The 21,789-nt window shown below is 42.4% G+C and overlaps 1 protein-coding gene across 1 annotated transcript in view; it reads right to left on the reverse strand.

Annotated features, from left to right (window-relative positions):
• The window catches only part of LOC133010652 (homer protein homolog 3-like), a 40,059-nt gene extending 18,922 nt beyond the window's left edge, over window positions 1-21,137 (reverse strand). The window contains exons 1-4 of the mRNA XM_061078251.1: window positions 20,981-21,137; window positions 4,352-4,508; window positions 1,862-1,993; window positions 1,337-1,444 (exon numbers count right to left, since the gene is read on the reverse strand). Of these exons, the coding sequence (XP_060934234.1) occupies window positions 1,337-1,444; window positions 1,862-1,993; window positions 4,352-4,508; window positions 20,981-20,985 (402 nt within the window). The 5' untranslated portion in view covers window positions 20,986-21,137. The remainder of the gene's footprint in view (window positions 1-1,336; window positions 1,445-1,861; window positions 1,994-4,351; window positions 4,509-20,980) is intronic.
• Window positions 21,138-21,789: the final 652 nt, after the last annotated feature.

Consider the following 21,789-nt stretch of genomic DNA (forward strand, 5'->3'; position numbering starts at 1 on the left):
TAACGTGAATACATTAAAAAGTTGTCTTTCTGTTTGAATGGATGAACTGGTTTACTTTGTTCATTTCTTCGCCACATTAATATCAATATGGTTTACTACGAGCAAGATGATTGTCGTTGTTCAAACAATATGTCAAAGACTACAAGCAAACCTTAGAGCTGCTTCCACTTCTTTCTCTTCTTCTTCAACTTCCTGCAATTATTCCAAAAGTCTGGACCATCCAAAAAGTGTCTCATATACTGCAAACTAATAAGTCAGAAGGTCCGAACCCACCGAGCTGTGAAGGTTCCGCTACTTTCATCCCAGTGGAGGAAAACTTTTACTTCTGAACCTCAGTTAGAGAGTTCACCACGAACCCACACATGCTGGCAGAATAAAAGCCGGCCATTGTCCCTTCAGCAGCAGCAGCAGCAGCAGCTCCCCTTCAATTATAGATGAATCAGTTCCTTTCCCACCCTCCGACCCCCAAATCATCCCTCGTTCTTCTTCCTTTCAGCCCCGGCCATTACTGCCCCTCCGAAACACCTTCAGCGCCGGCGTCTCTTTCCGCCTCCCACCCTCATTTGTCACGCAGGAGGTCTGTTAATGGAGTAAAGCAATGGGAGGAATAATGAAGCGGCCAGAAGGGGATCCATCTAACCCGTCGTGTTCCTGTACATATTTAAAATAGAAACGCAGCCACTGAGCTCGTAGTTGTACGACTGCTCCGCTGTCGGCCTGAGGGGCGTTCAAGTTTAATCATTACAACTCAACCTTAATCCTATGTCCAGACATGGAGGTAGTTTTGAACCTTTTATTACATATTTTTAAGAAGAACGTTTACTTAAGTTATTTTCAGACACTGGTGTTTTTGTGACTTATGTCTACACAGTTGGCAATTTTACTCCTATAACAGGTCAATTAAACCATATGTTTTTAAAAATAATAGTTACATCTCATCAACATTCACTCAGTAAGTGGGAGGTTTGTGTCGTGAGGTTTGGGTTTCTTAAAGCATCGCAGATCTCTACAGCAATGTGAGTGTTCAGAAGCAATGTCCTAGTTACTGATGATTATACACAGATTTCTCTTGGGGTGAGAAATCTTTTCTCCGGTAAAACAAAAGTTTCTGATGAAAACTTTTGACAATGAGCACTTTTAGAAAGTGAGTTTCCAGGCCAGCAAAGGGGGGGGGGGGGAAATCAGGAGCTAAATAATTAGAAAGCCATTGATTTGATTTGGCACAGCAACAAATGCATTTTGATTATACCGGCTTGGGGCACCTGATTTGATAGTTCTGTCTTGCATCTGGGAAATAGACACACCCAGGTTTTATGAACGTGCAGGAGTTCTTTACCTGTGGAGCTGCGATGCTGAGGGCCGGGTTGGCCAGTTCAAACCTCTCCTGGGATTTCTCTCTGGCCAGGCGGGCCGCCTCCTTCACCTCTTTAAACTGCTCTGCAAACTGTAGGTGGAGGGAGAGAAGAGCCATGAGTCACACTCTGTCATCTTATGTGTCCAAAGAAAACCTGAATAGGAACTTTTTACGGACAAATCAGTGTCTGCATTTATGTTTTCTGATAAAGTTTTAAAAAACACTATTTTACATATTTATCTATAGTTATTTATAATTAAGTTCATGGGTAAACTGTTGTGGGGAAATTGTGAAATAATTCAACAGACATTCACTCATAACATGTTGAAATCTTGAAGCTGAATTAATATCACGTCTTGTGAAATGTGTCATGGTGAGAAAAATAAAAAGTATTTCCAGATGTGACACATTTTTTGTAAGTGTTGAATTCTCTCTCTCTCTCTCTCTGTGATAACGACAGAGTATTTCATTTTTTTGGTTGCCATGGTTTCGGTGAGGGATGCTCACCTGCTGCAGCTGCTGCTCGGTGGAGAAGCCCAGTCCGTACACCGTGTTGGCCCGGCTGTCCGCCCACTGGCCGAACTTCTGGGAGGTTTTGGTGAAGGTCATGTTGGGGGTGATGGTGCTGTTGATGATTGCCTGGCACCACGGGGAATAAAATAAATGACACAAGTTAAAACAGAGTTGATCGATTATCCTGAGAGGAAAAATGGGACAATGTGAGAAGGAGATAAAGACGGAGAGGGATCGAAACTGAGATGAACCTTGTTAAGAGAAATCCCTTCAAAGTCATGGTCTGACCCAAAAGCCACTTTTCCACTGGTCCAAACCCCGACTACCACCAATTAACATCTGGCTTTTGTCTGCAGTAGGAAATCGATTCAAATCGTTCAGCTCAGGTCGAGGGCTCGGCAGGAGACGCAGGATTTTATCGACTCTGGCTCCGATCGGCGGGAAAAGAAACACCCGGGTGAACACACTAATTTCAAAAGTGGGGTGAGAGAGGGCTTTAGGTTTAGGTATGTTTTATGATGCACTGTTGGGAAAAAAAACAGGTAACTCCTCTAGTGATAATGTGAAAGCAACTAATCACACATTTTTATTTTAAAAACCCGTACACCCTCTAATTTTGGTGTGAAAGCTGTAATAGACTTTATATAAAAAGATGGACGACAGGAAGGTTCCCAAAAGTGAAGCCAAAGAGTCTTAATCACCCCCTAGTGGCTGGTTGCTGTATAGGTCATAAACCCCCACATACATGAACCAAAGTACACATCAAATTTCAGGTAGTTCTGCTCACACGGATGTTTGTGCAATCGCTCATTTTGTCTGTCTGTTTGGTTTTTAATTGGTTATTTGATGCCATAGAGATGAAGTGATTGACGGCTGGGACTGACTAGGGATTTGGGAAAGTGTCTGTAGGACGTCTCCATCCCCTGATTGCAGCTCTGGCTCCAAATTCACAAGATTGCATCGCACGTAGCCAGGATATTTTAGCTTAATTTCTGGATAGTGGGAGGAAGTGGAGACACGTCGTCTATCTTTCGTCTAACTGGGACATAGAGTTACAGTGTCCGTAAAAACTGTATGGACTCTTTTTTCCCGAAGTGCAGATGAGTCAGATCTTAGATTCTCATTCAACTACCTGGTTTTCTGCACGTGTATTTTTCTGCAGCACTTAGACACGTGCATTTATCACAGCACGAAAACACAACCTGGTTTTCAAAGGAAGGTAATTTTCAAGGACAACCGGTTCACAGTATCCAAAGCCAGTGGAGGAGAATATCAATAATTCCTGTCACATTTATATTTCGAATTCATTACAGCACTTTGTTATTTTTCATGTGGACGCACTTGACCAGAAATTGTGCTGATTCCCATCTGATTGTGAAGTGGCCAACTATGCAGCAGCTCGTTACATCAAACAGGCTGGTGCTGAGGACACTCATTAGCAATAACAAATACTGTCGACATGTAGAACCTGACTGTAACACAACCAGTTACATTAAATTATGCAGAATCCAGAGTGATAAGGGGATTCGTTGCCAAATGTAGAATTCATTAGTCTCTCCTCCGAAAGCCTCAGTAGAATAAACTGGCACATTTGTCTGATAAGAACAAAGCACAGTGTTTTCTCTGAGTTTCACTTCGGTGCCAACACGATATTCCATTCGTTCCTGAATGTGGTTGTGGATTTGTTATTACCCACGTGGACCATGTGCATATTCTATAAATGTAATCCCACATGCAAATTGAAAAATAGATCTATTTCTATTTACTTCCAGAACCTCAGGATAAGATGCACGGAGTGGGCAAGATCACATGAAAGTCAGGGTGATAATGAAGAGCAAAAAATACAACTAACTGCAGTTTGTAATTCGAAAACAAATTTGATTTATGTTATGTTACACATCTTGTCCTGTTTTAGTTGACAAAAATATAATCATGGCAGATTTAATAGTTGTTAAATACAACAAACAGCTTTTTTTTGGTCACCTAGAGTGTTACGCTACGGACACACATTTACCAGATTTTTCCCCCTAGCATGATGAAATTTCCCCATCTGCCCATCCACTGTAATTGTTTTTTCTTAATTATGCACAAAACACACATTTGTCAGTTGTATCTACGCAGACAGACAGGCAGAGAAGGGGGGGGGGGGGGTTGGCTATAGGCTTGCGTAGGTCAGTCCCTGGTGAAGACCAACATCATTTACCCCTGAACCGTGTTGACATTGCTCCGCTTGAAAAATGTTTGTAGAATTGAATGTTGTTTGTTTTTGTCCTGAAAATGTCACCAGATACCAAGATGTGTGTGTTGTGTTGTGTGCCCCCCCGTGAATAAAGTAGGCCTTACACGCATGAACAGATCCGTGCTGACCCTGCTTTGACCAATGAAAGGTCACGTTCCTTCATATTTGTCACCGGCAAGCAGCAGGAATAATGTTTAATAATTTAATAATATATGTGTGTGTGTGTGTGTGTGTCAGGCTCTTACTTTGGTCCCCCCCACGCTGATGATGCGGTACACGCTGCGGCTGGCATCGTAGAAGAAGGACACGGTGACGGCGTGCTTGCTGGCCGGCAGCCAGTTGCGTTTGGTGGCCGGGTCAATCTGGAAGACATGAGCTCTGGCGCTGAAGATGGGCTGCTCCCTTTAAAAAAAAAAAACACACACAACCATTAACAAAAGAAAGACATTAACACACATTCACTTGATGCTGCTGGTGACTGAGGAGAAGAGAGGGTTCCAGTTGTCCCACCCTGTCTCCTTAGCTTTGTGTAACATGCTGACTAATGGTTATTAGCTGGATAATTTACTACTTTCCTCTCATTTACAATTTAAACAACAACTTCGCAAACCAAAAGAACAGACACCGACAGATCAGCCATAGAAATCATGACATCAAAACCACACGGTTAAGCACAAACATAGATACTTGCAAATATAGGAAACAGCATTTGCAAGTATAAGATGAAATGATTATGTAGGACAAAAACCCAATTCATATATAATTCAATCCAATTAAATATTTCTCTTTTAATGTCAGATCTGCAAAACATAAATCCATCTGTGGACTGCAGAATTTCTCAAAGGTTCATTTCACAACCTGAGTGATGAATTCATGCTCGTTTAGAATCTAATTTGTAAGTCGCTTGTTTTCAGGCGGTCAGACACTTTTCGGATAAACTCGGTATATTGACAAAAGCGAGACATGTTTGTTAAGCAGCCTGCTGACGGTAAATCCTGGAACACAATCTAAAAAGGTATCAGCGTGGCAAAATTTGGACAAACCAGAAAGCAGGAAAACACGAGGCTTTCTCCCCATGTTGAATTTCTTTTGATTAATTGGCCCAAATTTGGCATCGGCTCCTGTTGACTTCCATCACTCTGAGCTTGTTATTGTCCCACGAGCTCCTGCTGGCAGTGACACAGCAACGCAGGAGCAATCTCTTGTCTATAAAAAATGGCTCAGTGTCCTTTTTGCAATATAACTTATTTCACAAACACTGTCTTTCAAAAGCTTCTATATTTATAGTTGGTAGCAGCCAAAAGTGGACTGTAACTATGTTTCAGCTCTTCAAATAGGCCTAAAGAAAAATATGTCAGGGACCAAATCTACCAAAAAAAGACTGAAACTAAAAGAAAAATTGAATACATGTACAAACGTGTACATATTGGAGTGTACTTCAGTTTTACCTCTGCCAAGTATGTCATGTTTTCATTCCTGTCCTTGTGTTTGTTGGTTTGTTTGAGAGCAAGAATTCTCTATAACTACAGGAAGGATTGCCTCGAAACTTAGTGGAAGGATGTGTTACTTTCTTTGCTTCTGTTTTTGGCATTTTCACTGATTTCCCAGTGAATAATTCATGGATCAGGCACATATATGGAACTGATATCTATGAGTGTGTGCTCTTTGGTGCAGCTTATTGAATTCAAGCGTATGCCTCATACTGTGAACACATCACATTCAGTCCGACCTCTTCATTTGTCCCTCAGCTCTCTCGCACACAGCCAGTTGAGCCTGAGGTCTAGATTTAGATGTCAGATTTTAAGGGAGACATAAATCTGTCTCTCTCAATAAGTTTCTTTATGTGGACTATTTCACCGCAGGATCTGAATTTTAAGCAGAAGAGTTTCACACCGTCCCTTCAGCTGCAGCCGTCCCAGTGATGCACTGATGTGCAGAGGGAGTTATCCCAGTAAACAAGAAACATATTTACTTACACGAGTTGTGGTTTTATTTCCAAATCAAAGTTACTGTATGATTTCACACTTAATCCACACCGGTGAAATAGACAACTGCTTGTTGTTGTCAAAAACAGATTATTGAGGAACAAATTAAAAAAAAATTCATCATATCAGTCCATCGAGAATTATTTTCTGCATGAAAGCAAAGAAATGACTGCACAACTTTGAGCCTTTGGTTTATACAGGAATCTTCCCAGTTCTGCTCTGATGTTTTCTTCTTTGTATTTCACATCATGTACATAAATATACGACCTGTGGGTGTTATTTTTAGGGTGTAATCTTTTCAGAAGAAGCAGAAATATTCCAGTTAATAAGCTTTATTCTTTTGCATTATAAAAAAAATAGGGCAACCATGATAAGAATGCCTTCACAGTTATACTTAAAAACATGTGCACCGTAGACAAATGTTAAACTCACTCTCAAGAAACCATTTTTAGCTCAGTGATCAAAGCCGAGAGGCTAAAGCATCTGCTCTCATCATTAAAATTAATTGGATATCATTATCTTTTCTTTTGTTTTTCCGTTTGAGGGGAAACTGTGGTGAGCGAGTGCAGAATGACGATGGATCGAGTCCCAAATAGGACAAAACACTTCCAATTTCCAAATGTGATTGTTATTTCCAGACGTCCTGAAGGTCAGCGGCGCTCTCCCGGTGTAATGAGGCCGACGGTGCAAATGAAGCTGAAGATTAGCTAACCGCTAGCGGTCCAATTAGCCGTCCTCCTCCGTTTGGAGACAAACACACACTCGCTGTGGGGACAGACTGTGGACACGGGCTCTCAGGACCATGAGGGGATTCACAGACACGTCATGCAACATTACACCACTAATGTTTGCATAATGTTAATGTACACAATAAGATGCTCCCACGGAAAGTCAATTAGACACCGACATTAATGAGGATAATGTGCGCTGGGAGGAGGCCTCAGTCTTTGTCTTGGCAAAGAGAAGTACCCATTCACTATGTAGGTCATGACTGGCTATATGGTGCATTGTTCCTGTGGGATTTGTGTGGAATTACCGAACATTTGCATACAAACAATAGTCGTTCTTGTTCAAACACAGATTACCGAAGCTGCAGATGACCAGCGAAGAGCAGCACGGCCGAGGAAGTGGATTTAGGTGAAGTCCAGGTCCACGAAGACAGCAGCTACAGATACAATTAATACTAATTAAAACTAATTGATGATGTATATATATATATATTAAAAAATGTATTTGTCTGTCTGCCGCTCTGATCAGCTGTTTTCTGATTAACTACTTTTCCATATGAGGATCACAGCAGAAGATTGTCCAAAATTACGAATTAACTCTGCTGCGAAAGTCACAAGTTTTTGTTCAAAGCATTTACCCTTATCCCCAAAAGCTTGAATCTCGTTGTCTTTCTCGACTTCTTCGCCTGTGTCTCCTACGTGTATGAAACCTCTTTTTCATCCTGAGATATTTGTATTACGTTGTTGTGTTTTTTTGCGTCCGTTACGTGTAACAAACTCTCCGGACAATATCCTGCTGTTGTCTCACAGAGGCTCTTTTCTGGAGTTTTTACTTGGGGAGAGAGAAAGTCCGGAGCAACTGACTCACAAGAATTGCGTCCTCACGTTCAGCCCCTGCAGAGTTCACTGCACGTCTGAAAGCAGCTTTACAAACAGGCGGTGACAACACACGGGTACAGACAGGGCATCTGTTGATTAACATGCTGCTTCCAAGCATTTCAATCACTGCATTAAGATTCCCTGCAGCGCGTCTCACAGAGCGAGTTCCCGTCTCTGTCATCAGATCTACTGTGTCCCTGAGTGCGGCCGTCTTAACAACCGTTTATTAAGTGATATATGTAGTTTCCAACAGTCGAAACCCAATATCAGTGTAGTTTTATGAAAGCAACAAACATCAGACACAAATCAAGCACAACAGCAAAACGTGAAATGTGAAAATACTTGATAAAAACAATTATCTGGCTCCATAACCAATAACCAGGGCTTTAAACTCATTAAGCCAATAAGCCAAAATAGAATTAACGTCAGAATAAAAAAATTTCCTCACTCAGGATTTTCTTTTTCTCATCTCAATGTAAAATGAAGATCATCTTCCAGGCGTCACAGCGGATCTCACAGGAATGAGAGACCCCCCCCCCCGTTCGTTTGAACACGTCTTCATGTCGCTCTGGGAGAGGACCCCCGAGCCGAGCAGCTCCGACAGGTCGAGGTTTGGTCATACGGGCAAATTAAAAGTGGATTAAACTCCTCCTGAGGTGAAGGAGAGCAAACAGCCAGCAGCAGCTCGGCAGTCGCAGAGCAGTACCGAGGAGAAAAGCCTGGTGAGCTGCAGTCTGTTGTACTTCACACAAACCTGATACGATTCATATATGAGTCTCAGCAGCTTTTAATTAAATCTGGAGCCGTGTGAGTGAAAAGCGTAACTGACTGGGCAGCAGGAGGCCGATGCTTACACCTGACAGTTTTAATAGCTGTCAGAAATAAGAGAAGACGAGTGAAACGTTAAACTACAGAAATCAGCCCAACGTCTGTAACCTGAAAGGACGACATGTAACTCAATGTGCGTCATTAAGGGAGATAAATTGAATAAAGGGAGTCATCATTCTATTGGCCGACTTCTTTGCATTGCTACGAGACACACAATATTCAGATCATGGACTTAAGGGGAAAGTCACAGGAGAACACATTCCTCCGCCCAACAGTCCCTTGAGCAAAACCATAACCTCATGAGGAAATGATATAGATTCTGGGCATATAACCCTGGTAGAAGTAGAAAGAAGAACATCAAGATCCACGTAGTTATTTTCCACCTCTGTTGCTTAGTGATGGTGAAGCAGCGTGCCCCCCCCCCCTGCTCTGAATCCAGTGAGGCGTCTTCAGGATCAATTATTGTTAATCTATTCCAGGTCATACGTGCTGTATACATCCAGCCGCTCCTCCCCCTCATTCATACACACTGCGACTCATCCATGAATGCGTGGAGGCGGAGCTTCAGATTACAGCTCACTCCTTTAAGGGGTCAAAAAAACGTAAAAACATGTTTTTCAAGGAGTAAATCTGTCGCTGTTGAAAACATCCCCAATCTACTTTTTCAAGTTATCATTATTATTACTGTTATTGTAGAGATTAGGACAATAGACTGCATCTGAAGTTAGTGGGAATGTGCAGACACCTAAAAGTGATCACCCAGTTTATATATATACATGTCTACAGCTGCTTTCAACTGGATCAAGGTGTCACAACATGCAAATAATAATAATGATATACTTTTATTACTTTATATATATATTTGCTAGAATTAAGTTGTCCAGCTGTAGTTAGAGGCACTGAACACAGACAGCCCATACAAGTGTCCAGTCAACTTCTTTCTTGGTCTTAAAAAACAGTGAGGAAAAACAAATCCATAAAGGGTCAAGATGGTATCTTCCAATTGGTTGTTTTGTCCAACAACCAATCCAAAATCCTGAGAAGCTTTTCAGAGATGGTTTTCATAACAGAAACACAAATCTGCTTTTTTTTATTCATGGAAAACAGCTCAAACCATTCTCCTGGGAATTCTTCTTATTTATATTCCAGGTCCGAGTGGAGGAGACAGAAAAACCGAGACAGGTAGAACCTGAGGGACACATGCAGGACGTCTCTGCTGGGATCCGAGTCCAGGCAGCAGACAGGCAGGTCACCAGGGCTCAACCCTGTGGTTCTCACCTCTATAGGAACGGTTTGACCACAACAACAGCGTGTCGCAGGGGACACGCTGCTGTTCTTTTTGATAAAGAGCCAACTGGCAGTTTAAAAACTATACTTTAACTCAAAGAAACTGAGCGTGCATTTGGAAAAACCGCACTTGATATTCTGCCATTGTCTGAGGACGGGGGAATAAAGCAGCTGAAGTTTTAAAGTTTTCTTTTATCCACAAAACAGCCTCCACATAAAAAGCTCAGCCCCCCCCCGGGGACCTCAGGTACAAACCCCACCTTCGTGATAAATTAATTGCATTATAGCATTCAGAAGCATTTCAAGGATATGGGTGCACATCTAATTTAATGTCAGGCTGAGGCAAACAAACACTTCTCCGGTTTCCTCCTCCTGGAAAATCTTCTGCCGGGCGTGCACGCTCTTCCTCTCAGCTTCTCATTCAAACAGATGAAATGCCTCCTCTCAGGGAAAAGGAAAATATTACAACGGTATTTGGCTTCTGCCTGCAGCAAAGGCCGTAAACAGACGGATTTCTATGACGGCTCCATCTGGACGAGCTGGAAGTTAGACAGCGCTGAGTCTTCTACAGGGAGCCATCACGACACAAAGGATAAACTCCCTCTGAACTAAGTGGCTTCATTCAGCGCACGCCGCCATGCTCCAGTTCTATATACCGCTTGGACAAACTTGTTAAAGGTTCATTTCCTCCCGCAGAGAAATCAAATCATGACACATAAACTGTCGGTGATGTAGGAAAGTCCCATGCTGAGTCCCTTGTGAATCTCCTCCTCAACAACTGCTTATCATGGAGAGGAGCAGTGATTATTATTAATGTTGCTGCTACTGCTTCAATAGAAATAGGTTTCATACAAACATTCTATGTTTATTTTAAACTATATATTTTCAACTTGAAGTGAAGGCAGCTTGAGAATTGAGAATTAAAGTGCAGTTTAATATGTTCATACTACCAACATACTATAATCAAATATTTAGTGTTCACTGTATCGGACAAAGAAAAGCAGTCAACACTGGACATGAACATTTGACACGTTTGATTGAAAATGACTAAACCAATCAACTTTCTATTGAGAGTTTAATATCTGCAGCTCTATTCTTCATGAGTTTCAACATTATGGGCTTGCTCGGAATGAACGGCTGTTAATCTACCATAAACACAACATGCAAAAATTCACTTTCAACCAAACTAAAAAAAGGTTCCGATCTGACAAGGACAAGATGACAAACAGACTATCAGACTCTTTCAGATATTAAACTCCTTCTAATCTAAAGTACCCAGGAGGGCGAGAACACAAATATCAGATAAATAAAGTCAGGACGATTTCTGGAGCTTCTCCTTCCATCCGCCTGGTAACCACTCTGGATAATTTCCAACTGAGCCCATGTGAGAATACAGCTGGAGATCATTTAGAGGATTCACAGCCTCCAACTGAGGGTGTTGATAACACCAAATACGCAAAAAATTAAGTACAAACTACAGACAATGAGTTTCCAGAGCGTCGATGTGCTTCAAACGCAGCAGAATTAACACGATCTGCCTCCTGCAGGTTCTTCAGACACCAGCCCTCACCTGAAAGTTCATTTTCTGTTTTTGTGAACACGTCTGACGGGAAAATCTCCTGCAGTGTTGTTCATGTGTGAAAGGCAAAGTCAGGAAAGTGTCTGGACCCAATTGTCACGACATTTTTCAGAGTTCTTGTCTGAAAACAGCTTTTCAAAAAATGCGATGGACAACAGACAGCAGGTTCCTGCACTGACAGCGGTGTGACTAACCACCATGGTACAAAAAGTGCTCTAATACACATCATCTGTTCCCTGCAGGTCACAGTTCACTCTGTCTGCCTCAAAAACACATTTCCCCTCAATGACTATGTCACAGTGTGTGATCGGAGCTGACAGCAAGCTCGCTAACACACAGGCCTGAAACCAGAGCAACAGCACCTGGGCCAGAACCAAAGTATCCTTAACAAACCTGTACATGAGCTGCATCTATTTGTAATGTCTACAAGAGCAGCGATGATGTCATCAAGATGTCGGAGGTAAGTTCATTATCCCAGTGAAGGCAGAACAACACAGGAGAACATCCTTTCACTGTTGTTTTTCACAGCACAACAATATGCATTTTCTTCAAAAAGCAAAGTCAACAGACTTGCAGAGTTTCATAAATTGTATGAAAGTGCTGAACCAGTCAGTCCGAAAACAATTTCACAGCAGAGCGACTCTTTGACGGATAAAATCAGCACCAAAAGTGTCAAGTTAACTCCCCCCCCCCCCCCCCCCCCACACACACACACACACAGTTTGAGGGGCTGCAGCATAAAGCCCTCAGTCCTCATGTCCAACTGGAAAATCATACACACCTCTAAGAGTTTAGACACTCAAAGTTAAGAGATGATTCCTTCATCTCCATGATTCGTTTATATTAATCAATTAGTTAAAAGCAACGTGGAGAAACTGAGAGAAGCGTTTTTGAAAGTCGCTCCACTGACTGTTCGTTATCTCTGCTGCTGAACGAGCTGAAAGTCTCTGAACCTGAGACACCCTCTGCTCATTCAGGTTGGACTGGATGCTGCAGTGACTCAGTGGACTGGGGCTTAGCGTTCAACAGAAGGAGAGAAGCTAATAGAGGGAAAGCAAGAGTTAACAAGTAACTGCTACTGATGGCACCTGTAGAAAGTAACAGAGCCCATTGAATTCTGCAGAAACTCTCCAAACTGTAAAGCTTCTCATTGCACTTGGCAGAGCTGATGTACACCACCAACATATGTTTACAAAATAAAGAATGCCTTCATAATTTGAACAGAACAGTTAAGCATTAGTATTTTTTTAATCACTGCATATTGGATGAGGTTCGATATCAAAATGACAAAATACACTCGTTACAGAATTTGAATATTGTCCAGATTTTACAACTAATTCTATTCATGTTAACTATATTATCAAAATCAGTCCATTTCATTTTACTTTAAACTCTTCATTGTGTGATTAATCTCATTTGAGGCAAACATATTAAGCTTAAATTATCCCGAAACCCTAATAATAAAACACACTGAGACGGGATCTAATTGAGCCTGACTATTCCTAATTATTTATTTAATCTAATTCTATTGTTTTATTCTCATTTTCTCCTCCTTGTAAAGCACTTGGTAACATTGTTAAGAAAAGAGTAACATAAATTATAGGTATATTATTACTGGGGTTGTGCAGACAAGATGATGATGGTAATTTTTCCATTAATGTATTAAATTGTAACTATTCCAAGTGATTTTAATTTATAACCATAAACATTGAGAAAAGCCTCAGGGGCTCTCAGTGTAGGATATTTACTTACTGCATATTCAGTGTCTCGCACCTACAAACAAACACACACACACACACACACACACACACACACACACACACACACACACACACACACACACACACACACACACACACACACACACACACACACACACACACACACACACACACACACACACACACACACACACACACACACACACACACACACACACACACACACGGTTGCTGTGCGTCTTTTCCCCAAGTCATCACTTTTTAATCCTCTCCCCCGCTGCTGCCTCCATCTCTCTTCTGAACCTCAGCTCCCGCCCCCTCACCCAGATCCCTGATCTGTCAACCAGAAGCTGCCCCCCCCCCCGTCTGGCCTCGCGGTCATACACGACCGGTCGCTTCTGCAGAAGAGAAAATAGTTCTCAAACTGCCAGAAATGGAGCCCATGAGCTCTGTGGACTGTAAATAGCCTGGGGAGGGGGTGAAGCTGTAACCCCGACCGCCTTAAAATCCCATTGGCTCAACTTAAAATCCAACGTCTTGCACTTGAAACGGCGAATCAGAGAGCCAGCGAGAGGTCTGATGACAAAGACATCCAGTAAAGGTCAGAGCGAGAGCATGAATCACGTATGCAAATGAACTTCCACACATCTGAGGATCCAGTCGCCATTTCTCTCATATCTCTCTCGTCAACTTTCTTAATAAATACCAGAGGGACCCGGAGAGGGTTTTCAATTTCTGAGACTTTTACTTCCTGGCTTCTGAACATCACTAGAGAAAGAGAAATGAAGAGCTGACGCTGTGGTTGGCTGAATCGTCCTCTTGCCAAAGAGATGAAGTGAAACAAGAAAAGATATCAGCTCATACCACATCTCATTATCTAAATGGGATGTTAATGCAAGATATACTCACAGACTCTGTGTTTAATGTAGTGCTGAAACAATTAGTCTATAAATCAGTCGTCAAACTATACATGTTGATTACAAATTAATCTTTTAAGTTATTCATCAAGCGAAAATGCCAAATATACAAATATAAAATCCCTGACGCTGCAGCTTCTCAATGCAACAATTTACTGCTTTTCCGAGATTTATATCAAAGTACATTGATGAGTAGGTTTCGGGCCAAGGACACAAAATCATATCGGTTTTATTTATACACCAAAGCCTGATGTAAGCATCATCAGTGTTTACAATCTGCACAGAGAAAATCAACACCCTCTATTTTCAGACTCCAAATTCAGAGGAGGTCTCACCTTCAACATTGATAATCGTCATTTTTCACATATTAGTCTGCAGCAATGACGAGACATAAAATCTAGAGTAACACAAAGCTTGAGTCAGACCGACCGTGCCAAGGTTTTTTTTTGTTATGTCTTTTGGTTCCTCTTTTCTTTTTACCACAGACCTTGTTTCCATGATGACGCCGGATAGAAACACAAAGAGAGATTACAATAACACAAAACCTTCACCGAGGCCCAACAGTCCGCTGACGAAACCAAGTTTAAACTCACTAGATTATTATTTTGTCCGTGCACACTCATAAACATCACTCCCCTTCCCCCCCCCCCATGAATTATTCCCTGAGAAATCAATGAAAATGTTGAAAAGCGCCCTATCTGGCTATGAAGTGAGAAAGTGAGTGAGTCCCGATCCGGAGACGCTCCAAAATGTAATGGGTCCTTCCCCCGGTCAATACCGCACCCCTCCACCAGGGTTTTGTGGTATGAACGCAGTAGTTTTGTGTAATCCTTCTAACATACACACAAGCACAGATAAAAAACTAAACACAAAGTCCTTGGTGGAGGTAAATATAGAACTAAAACACTTTCTACACAATACTTTGAGTTTTACACAGAACAAGGGCATCTTTATTTACATTATGCTTAATCCTCTACACAGCCAGAGTAACAACAGACCAAATGTGAGTGTTGGTTTAAAAGGTCTGGTGTGTAACATTTAGGGAAAATGGAATCTATTGGCAGAAAGTAAATATAAAATAATCCTAGTGATGTTTTCACTAGTGTGTAATGATCTAAATTTTACAAATTTTTGTTTTCCTTACCTTAGAATAACCCCATTATATTAAAATACTCTATTTACAGAGTATACATGGCAGCTATGTTTTTTACAGTATCTCAAACTAGAGTTCTTACGACAACTGATTGCTGCCACAGGTTCTCTTTCATGTTTGTAAGAGGAGGGGGAGCTGAGGGGGTGTTCAGCTTCAACATGCAGCTTCACCACTAGAGGTCACTAAATTCTACACACTGAACCTTTAAGACAAGCGTGTAGCTGCCCTTTAAATCACCTCTCGGCTTTGTAATATTGTTCCACCGGAGATGAAAGAGGAGATTCATCTTATGTAACAAGTCACATGATAGCGATATGATTGAAGTATCTTTCCCATGGAGAAAGAGCAACATTTCAAAAGATGTTACAGTGACCCAACAATAACAAAGAGAATCCTGCTCTTCAGTCTGTCAGGTTAAATAACAAGTCGCTGACCCCCGACCCTGCGCTGGTCCTGGTTCCTGCCTCCATCTGACTGCAGTGTGAGTCAGTGTGAATGAGAGCCTCGGCTGAGTGCTTCAGCAGAGCATCGTTTTTCACCATCTGTGCATTAACACAACACACTGCTGAGTCTCTGCTGTGGTTTCACAGCCTCCAGGGACCTCACAGTCTTTGCAGAGACGTTGGGGAAAAAAAGCTCTCTGCGTTTCTTTTTGTCGGCCCCTCTTTGTTCATCTGACACTGTTCCTCCTTTATGCGTCTGCTTCCTCTGACCTCCGGCGGCCTCGCGTCCACATTCCCGGACCAGCGAAAGTGTGTCGCCCGCAGTCTGGCAACATGACACGCTACAACTACACACCGAAAATAGCACGGCGAGGGGAAACGCTAACTCACAGTGGAGCAGCTCAACAAGTCACCATATCTCTGCAGCACAAACCACAACACGCTGCATACACCGAATTGCACAACTTTGGGGAACCCTCTGGAGTTGTTATTATTGTCAGTTCGACGTCCTCTTACACGTCGACCACCTCACCGAGCGTCTCTCCACTTCCCTGATTCGTAAGAACTCACTCCACGTTATATCACCACAAGCAGTTCGCTGGCAAAACACTTGGAGAAAGGGCTGAAATGTGAGCTGTGTTTGTGTTGAATGACAGAGGAGAGCTTCAGTTATCTGAAGGTCGGCTCCTCTTGAAGGAGTCGGACCGGTTAGTTACTGCGCCCGAACAATTGTGAAGGTGACGCAAAGCACAGAGAGTGTTTTCTGTGTTCAGGATGTGAAGGTCAGACCAGAGAGATGATGGTGGTGGTGATGGTGGTGGTGGGGGGGGGGGGGTCTGACAGCTCAATCCTCCGGCGGCACCGTTATTCACTTTCATGCCAATAAAACGCAGTGAAATGAAGTGAATACAAAGAGACACGAGTGTTTACTGTTGCAGTTGCAGAGCTGTCTCCATAACAGCGATCCAAAAGCTTCTTTCTCCTTGAAGCTGAACAGGTTTCCACAGAGATATGTGACGTCTGATTTGCAGCGTTATGAGGTTTCATTTATTTTAGATGATTCGATACAGACACCAGCAACAGACACATTATACAATAACAATCCTACTCAAACTAATTACAGCTGTACAATATGATGATATTGTGCAACTATTGTTTTATGTTGTACTCCATAGTTTACATTGTTGCGTCACAACTCATTTCTTTACGCAACTATTTCTCATCATTTGAACAACGCTGGAAATTCCCATCGAAGCGACAAAAATAAAATCACTGCTGACATTTGGCAGCTTTTCTTCAAATTAAAGGCCCAACAACAAATAAAACAGTTGATTATCTGCACATATTTCCTCTAGTTTAATTATTTAGTCAATTAAATGTGTGAAATAACTGCAAAATGTATTTAATTGATGCAAATGGTCCAGTTCACGTCAAATGATAAAGAAAAGCACCAAAAACTCACATTCGAGAAGCTATGATCCGAGAATGTTTGATATTTTAGCTTAAAAATTAGCAAAACATAACTGATTATCACATCTCTCTCTTGATGAATCGTTGCAGCTCTAACATCTGGACACTTCCAGACTTCAGCTCCTCTCACCAACTCCTCACCAGTATTTCTCAGTCAACATGCGGCAGCAGCTTGTTCAGTCGACCAATCACCAGTCAGACTGAAACGTGAATGAAGAGAGCTCAGCGGCTCTTGTAGTTGTTTTGATGATCCGTCATTTGAGCGTCAAACACTGAGCGACTTAAAAATACCCATTTCACAGCACAAAGTGGAAACTCGGCGGCACATGCGTGACAGCCGTGTGGTTACATTGAACACGGAAGTTTGACATGAGAGACGTTCCACGATCTTGTACAAGATGATGCACAGTTTAAACAAAGCAGAGATGTTTCAAGGTTGAGCTGCAGCGACTGACAGGACGACGTATGATGACAGAGACATCAAGCCACGACGACAATAAGCGGAGATCATGCCGACAGCATCTGCACATCATGACAAGCATGGAACCTCCCCTCAGATCGAGCAGTGAACCATAGATTCAACAGATGCTGCGGAGGAGAAACATCATGGGGACGTGATGAAGGTGGATTTGGTTCGGAGGCAAATGAATGACTGACGAGGTCGGGATGGGCGCATTGATCCCCAAAATATCGATATCAGATTTGTGTTTTTTCAAGAAGCTAAACTAAAATGTACAAAAGCTCTCTCTCAGTTTCACGTTATAATGTTTGACTTTCAAATAAAAGCTTGAAATTTAACAGGGATTCCAAGATTAATATTCAGTAGGTTTCACGTGTGCCTCGTAACTTTAGCAGAGTGACATCGACAACCACGTCACTAACTCTTTAATTATGAATAAACACAATGAATTTGGCTCCACATTTATCGGTGGGAGATCAAAATCTGAACTTGCAGTTCTCGCCCATCCCGGCCATGCAGAGTCACGACACAGAGACGACCACAGCGGGTTTGTTTGTACCTCTCTCGTTGTAGCGGGTACATTTTACAGCTCGTAGACAACTCCTCTGCAACAGGACGAGAGGAAAGAGGGCGAGAGGAAAGAGGATTCAAGTTACAAAGTAGAACAATGTACCTGTGGAGGTTGTCAGGAAACCTTAAGCGTCACAACACAGACTTAACACTCACTTAGGTTCGTAAAAACTAGAGAATAAACAATGCAGAAAAGATAGTTTATTTTCTTAACTCAAGTTCTATTTATTTTATTTGTTTTCTTCTATATCATTTAACTAAAACAAAATATCAAACCCCAATAACATTTCTTTGTCACATTTTTGTTTAACAATTTTCTACACCCTAATATTGGCATTTGGATTATAGGTCGGGCTCTAGTAAAAGCCAAACCAGTTTGTATCAGTTGTGCACTGAATCACAGTAATAATTTGATGAAGTTCACTTATCAAACAAAATACACATAAGATTGGGTCATTTCAACATGAACACACCAAAGAATAACACGGTAATCACAGCATCACTAGAAACATTTGTTTTAAACTTTCAAACTTCATCACACTCATGCTGGAGGTTCCTCAATCCAGTCCAAACAGCCAAAGTGGAGACAGTTGTCTTTAGCAGGTCTGGTTTCTGATTAATAAACAACCTAAAGGATTTTCTCTTTCCTCTAATGTGTTATTTCGATTTTTTGTGTATATAAAAGTTTAAAAAATCTTGAAGTCTGTGGTCAATGGTCATCAGTAGTCAGGCCAATATTTCAGGGGTTATTTGTGATGTCACAATCCGCACATCTTCATAATCCACACCTAGAAACCAGTGTGGCACGCACTGGGATCACCATGATCATAATGTGTCTTCTTTAAGTGGATAAACGGTAAAACTACTTAATGTTGTAAATGATGGAAGCTCTTTGTTTTGTCAGCCGCTTGTTACAGGAATTAAGGATTCTCATTATATCAAGAGTAAATTTAGTTTTCAGTGTGCACTCTTAGAGGAGTTGTACATGCACCTGTGCGTCGGCCATATATTGTTAATGGACTTGAAGAGGCTGTTAATCCAGACTCTTCTGCTGCCGCTGCTCACTTCAGTCAGGAGGGAAACAGATCTGCAGGTTCCTGTCTGCCTGTGCAGAGCGAGAGACCCTGCAGCTACATCCAGCTCCTTTCTGATTTCTATTTGGACAAGGTGATTGTCCTCTGCTGCCTCGGTGACGCAGGCGGTGATGCCGTTGTGATCGGTTAGAGTGCAGACGGTAGAGAGGCGTCAAACATGTGACATCTAAACACAGCGGTTGTTTGTCTCAGGCCTCCTGTCAGACTGTAAGTGTTCCTGCTCCTGCAGATGCTGCACAACAGGTCCACATAACTGCTGCTGTGCCACTGACATCATATGAAAAGGCACCTAGAGTTTCCCCTGTATGGCGGAGTGACTGTGATACATGTGATACAATGGGGTTTCTCACATCCCCAGTTACAGATGTACAGGACAGAAGTGGTGCAAATCTTTTCAGCAGCCAAGATCATATAGACTTTTAGTCAGAAATGTGAGAATTTGGTTCTCAGGTGTTCAAGAGCTGTGAGCCGTCACCGCTCATAAGTTTATCTTCAACTTCACCTCAATTAGAATATGGAGCTGAGCTGAGATAGCGAGCTGAAGGGTTTTGGGGGAAAACCTCTGACCACACAGTGAGTTTTTGTGTTTCATTTGAGGATGGAGGCTAAAGTTCAGAACCTACGAAGGCCACAGCACCGTGGACCCGCTGACTCCTGATGAAGCTGCTGCAGCAATTTGGGATAAACAAGTGAGCATCGTGCAGCATCACTTTACTGCACTGGTCTAAAGAAGCTAGGGTCTGCATTAAATCAATATCTCCTGATTGCAAACTGTATATTGTGGCATTTCAAATTGAACTGCAGTGTTAAATGTCACTTTGAGGACGGGACGAAGGTGGACTGGACTTCTATTAAAAATGCATATCAGTACAACACTCACATATTGTGCTCTTACACTTATTTGAGAAGCAGCTCCATTTAAATGTCACTAAACTGACCCCAGAGGAAATGAGAGCCAGGACTCTGGACATGTGAGGAGAGTTCAGGCGTGTTTGAGCTGAAAGCAATGTCCTCATGCATCATTCAACGCACACAAACACACACACACAGGTAAAGAGACCGAGCACAATGGGACACCGACAGCCAAACCACTCAGAATCCTCTACAGAGAAAGCAGCCTGGAAGTGGTCCAAGCTCCTTGCTCTTCTCTCTCCCCCTAGCTTTGTGTGTGTGTGTGTGTGTGTGTCTGTTAGTGTGTGTGTGTGTGTGTGTGTGTGTGTGTGTGATGCAAACAGCAGAGGAGAGAGAAGAAAACAGGAAATCACAATAACTGAGTGATGCATGAGTGACCTCTGTGAGAGAGAGAGAGAGAGAGAGAGAGAGAGAGAGAGAGAGAGAGTGTATGTGTGTATGTGTGTGTGTGTGTTTTATCACATGACCGTGCACTCTCAGTTTTAAACAAACCGTGTCTGTGCAGCTCAGTTTGAAGCAGCTGGAGATTCGACCTTCTGTGGGTCACAGCTGAGATTCAGGTGTGAATGAACATCAGATTCTCATGGAACTGGATCAATGCATCACTAATCGAGGGGTTTCTTGTCTTTGGTGAAACGAGAAATGGACAAAAAAAACACAAACGCAGTGTCACATGTTCGATTCCCCGCTAAATGCTGTAAAATGAAATTCAAGAAAAGGATCGAAACGCCAAACGCCCAGAAAAAAACCCTCAAGTCAGCGCAAAGTTCACTTTCCACGCATTTTGTCATCGGAGCAAATCACTTCCAGACGCATTTCACACACACACACACAGACACACAACTTACCCCATGCTCCGAGGATCCTGAAGCTGCTTCCAGGAAAAGATTCCACTCACGAACTCTTTCCCGTCCCTTGTTTCCTCTGCGAACTCGATTATGTTCGCATGTGAAATCCTGAAGCGTATAAGTTACATTTCGGGTAGAAAGAAAGAAAGAAAGAAGCGAAATCACTTCCGACTCCAGATCTCCCCTGGTTCCCCCCCTCCTCCTCCTCTTCCAGCAGCACTCCTCCTCTCCAGTCAGTTGTTGTCCTCCAGCCCTTTGTCCCCCGGTGTCCACAGCCGGAGACACCAAGGATCTGTCCCTGTGTTCGTGCGTAATTACGCAGCGTCAACCCGCCTCGGCTCCGCTCGGTGTGGGGGGGACGCACGGAGGAATGTCGATGGAAGTCTGTCGGTGGGATAGTTTCAGCTCAAAACGCCCCCAGGACTTGTGCTATGCTCCCCTAGTCTCCCCCCCTCTCTGTGCCAGACCTCCACTGTGGGATCCCATTCAGCCCAGTCGCAACCACGGAGCCTCTTCCGCGCCCCCTAGCGGCCAAATCGCAACACTACGACCCAGATTCAAGATTCAAGATTTTTATTATCACATGCACAACAATAACATTAAGCAGTCGCTGGCAATATATTTTATCTTCTATTTTAAATTTTTGATATTCTATTTTATTGTTATTCTATTTTATTCTTTTTTATTCTATTTTATACTATTTCTATTTTTTATTTTATTTTGTTGGGTTGAAATTAGTGAGCATTGCTTAAAGAGAGCCTGTGACCCAAGTATTTCATTGACAGTGACTGCTTCATGTTATCTCTGTT

The sequence above is a fragment of the Limanda limanda genome, chromosome 9 (genome assembly GCF_963576545.1).
Source record: "Limanda limanda chromosome 9, fLimLim1.1, whole genome shotgun sequence".
NCBI classification, from domain to species: Eukaryota; Metazoa; Chordata; class Actinopteri; order Pleuronectiformes; family Pleuronectidae; genus Limanda; species Limanda limanda.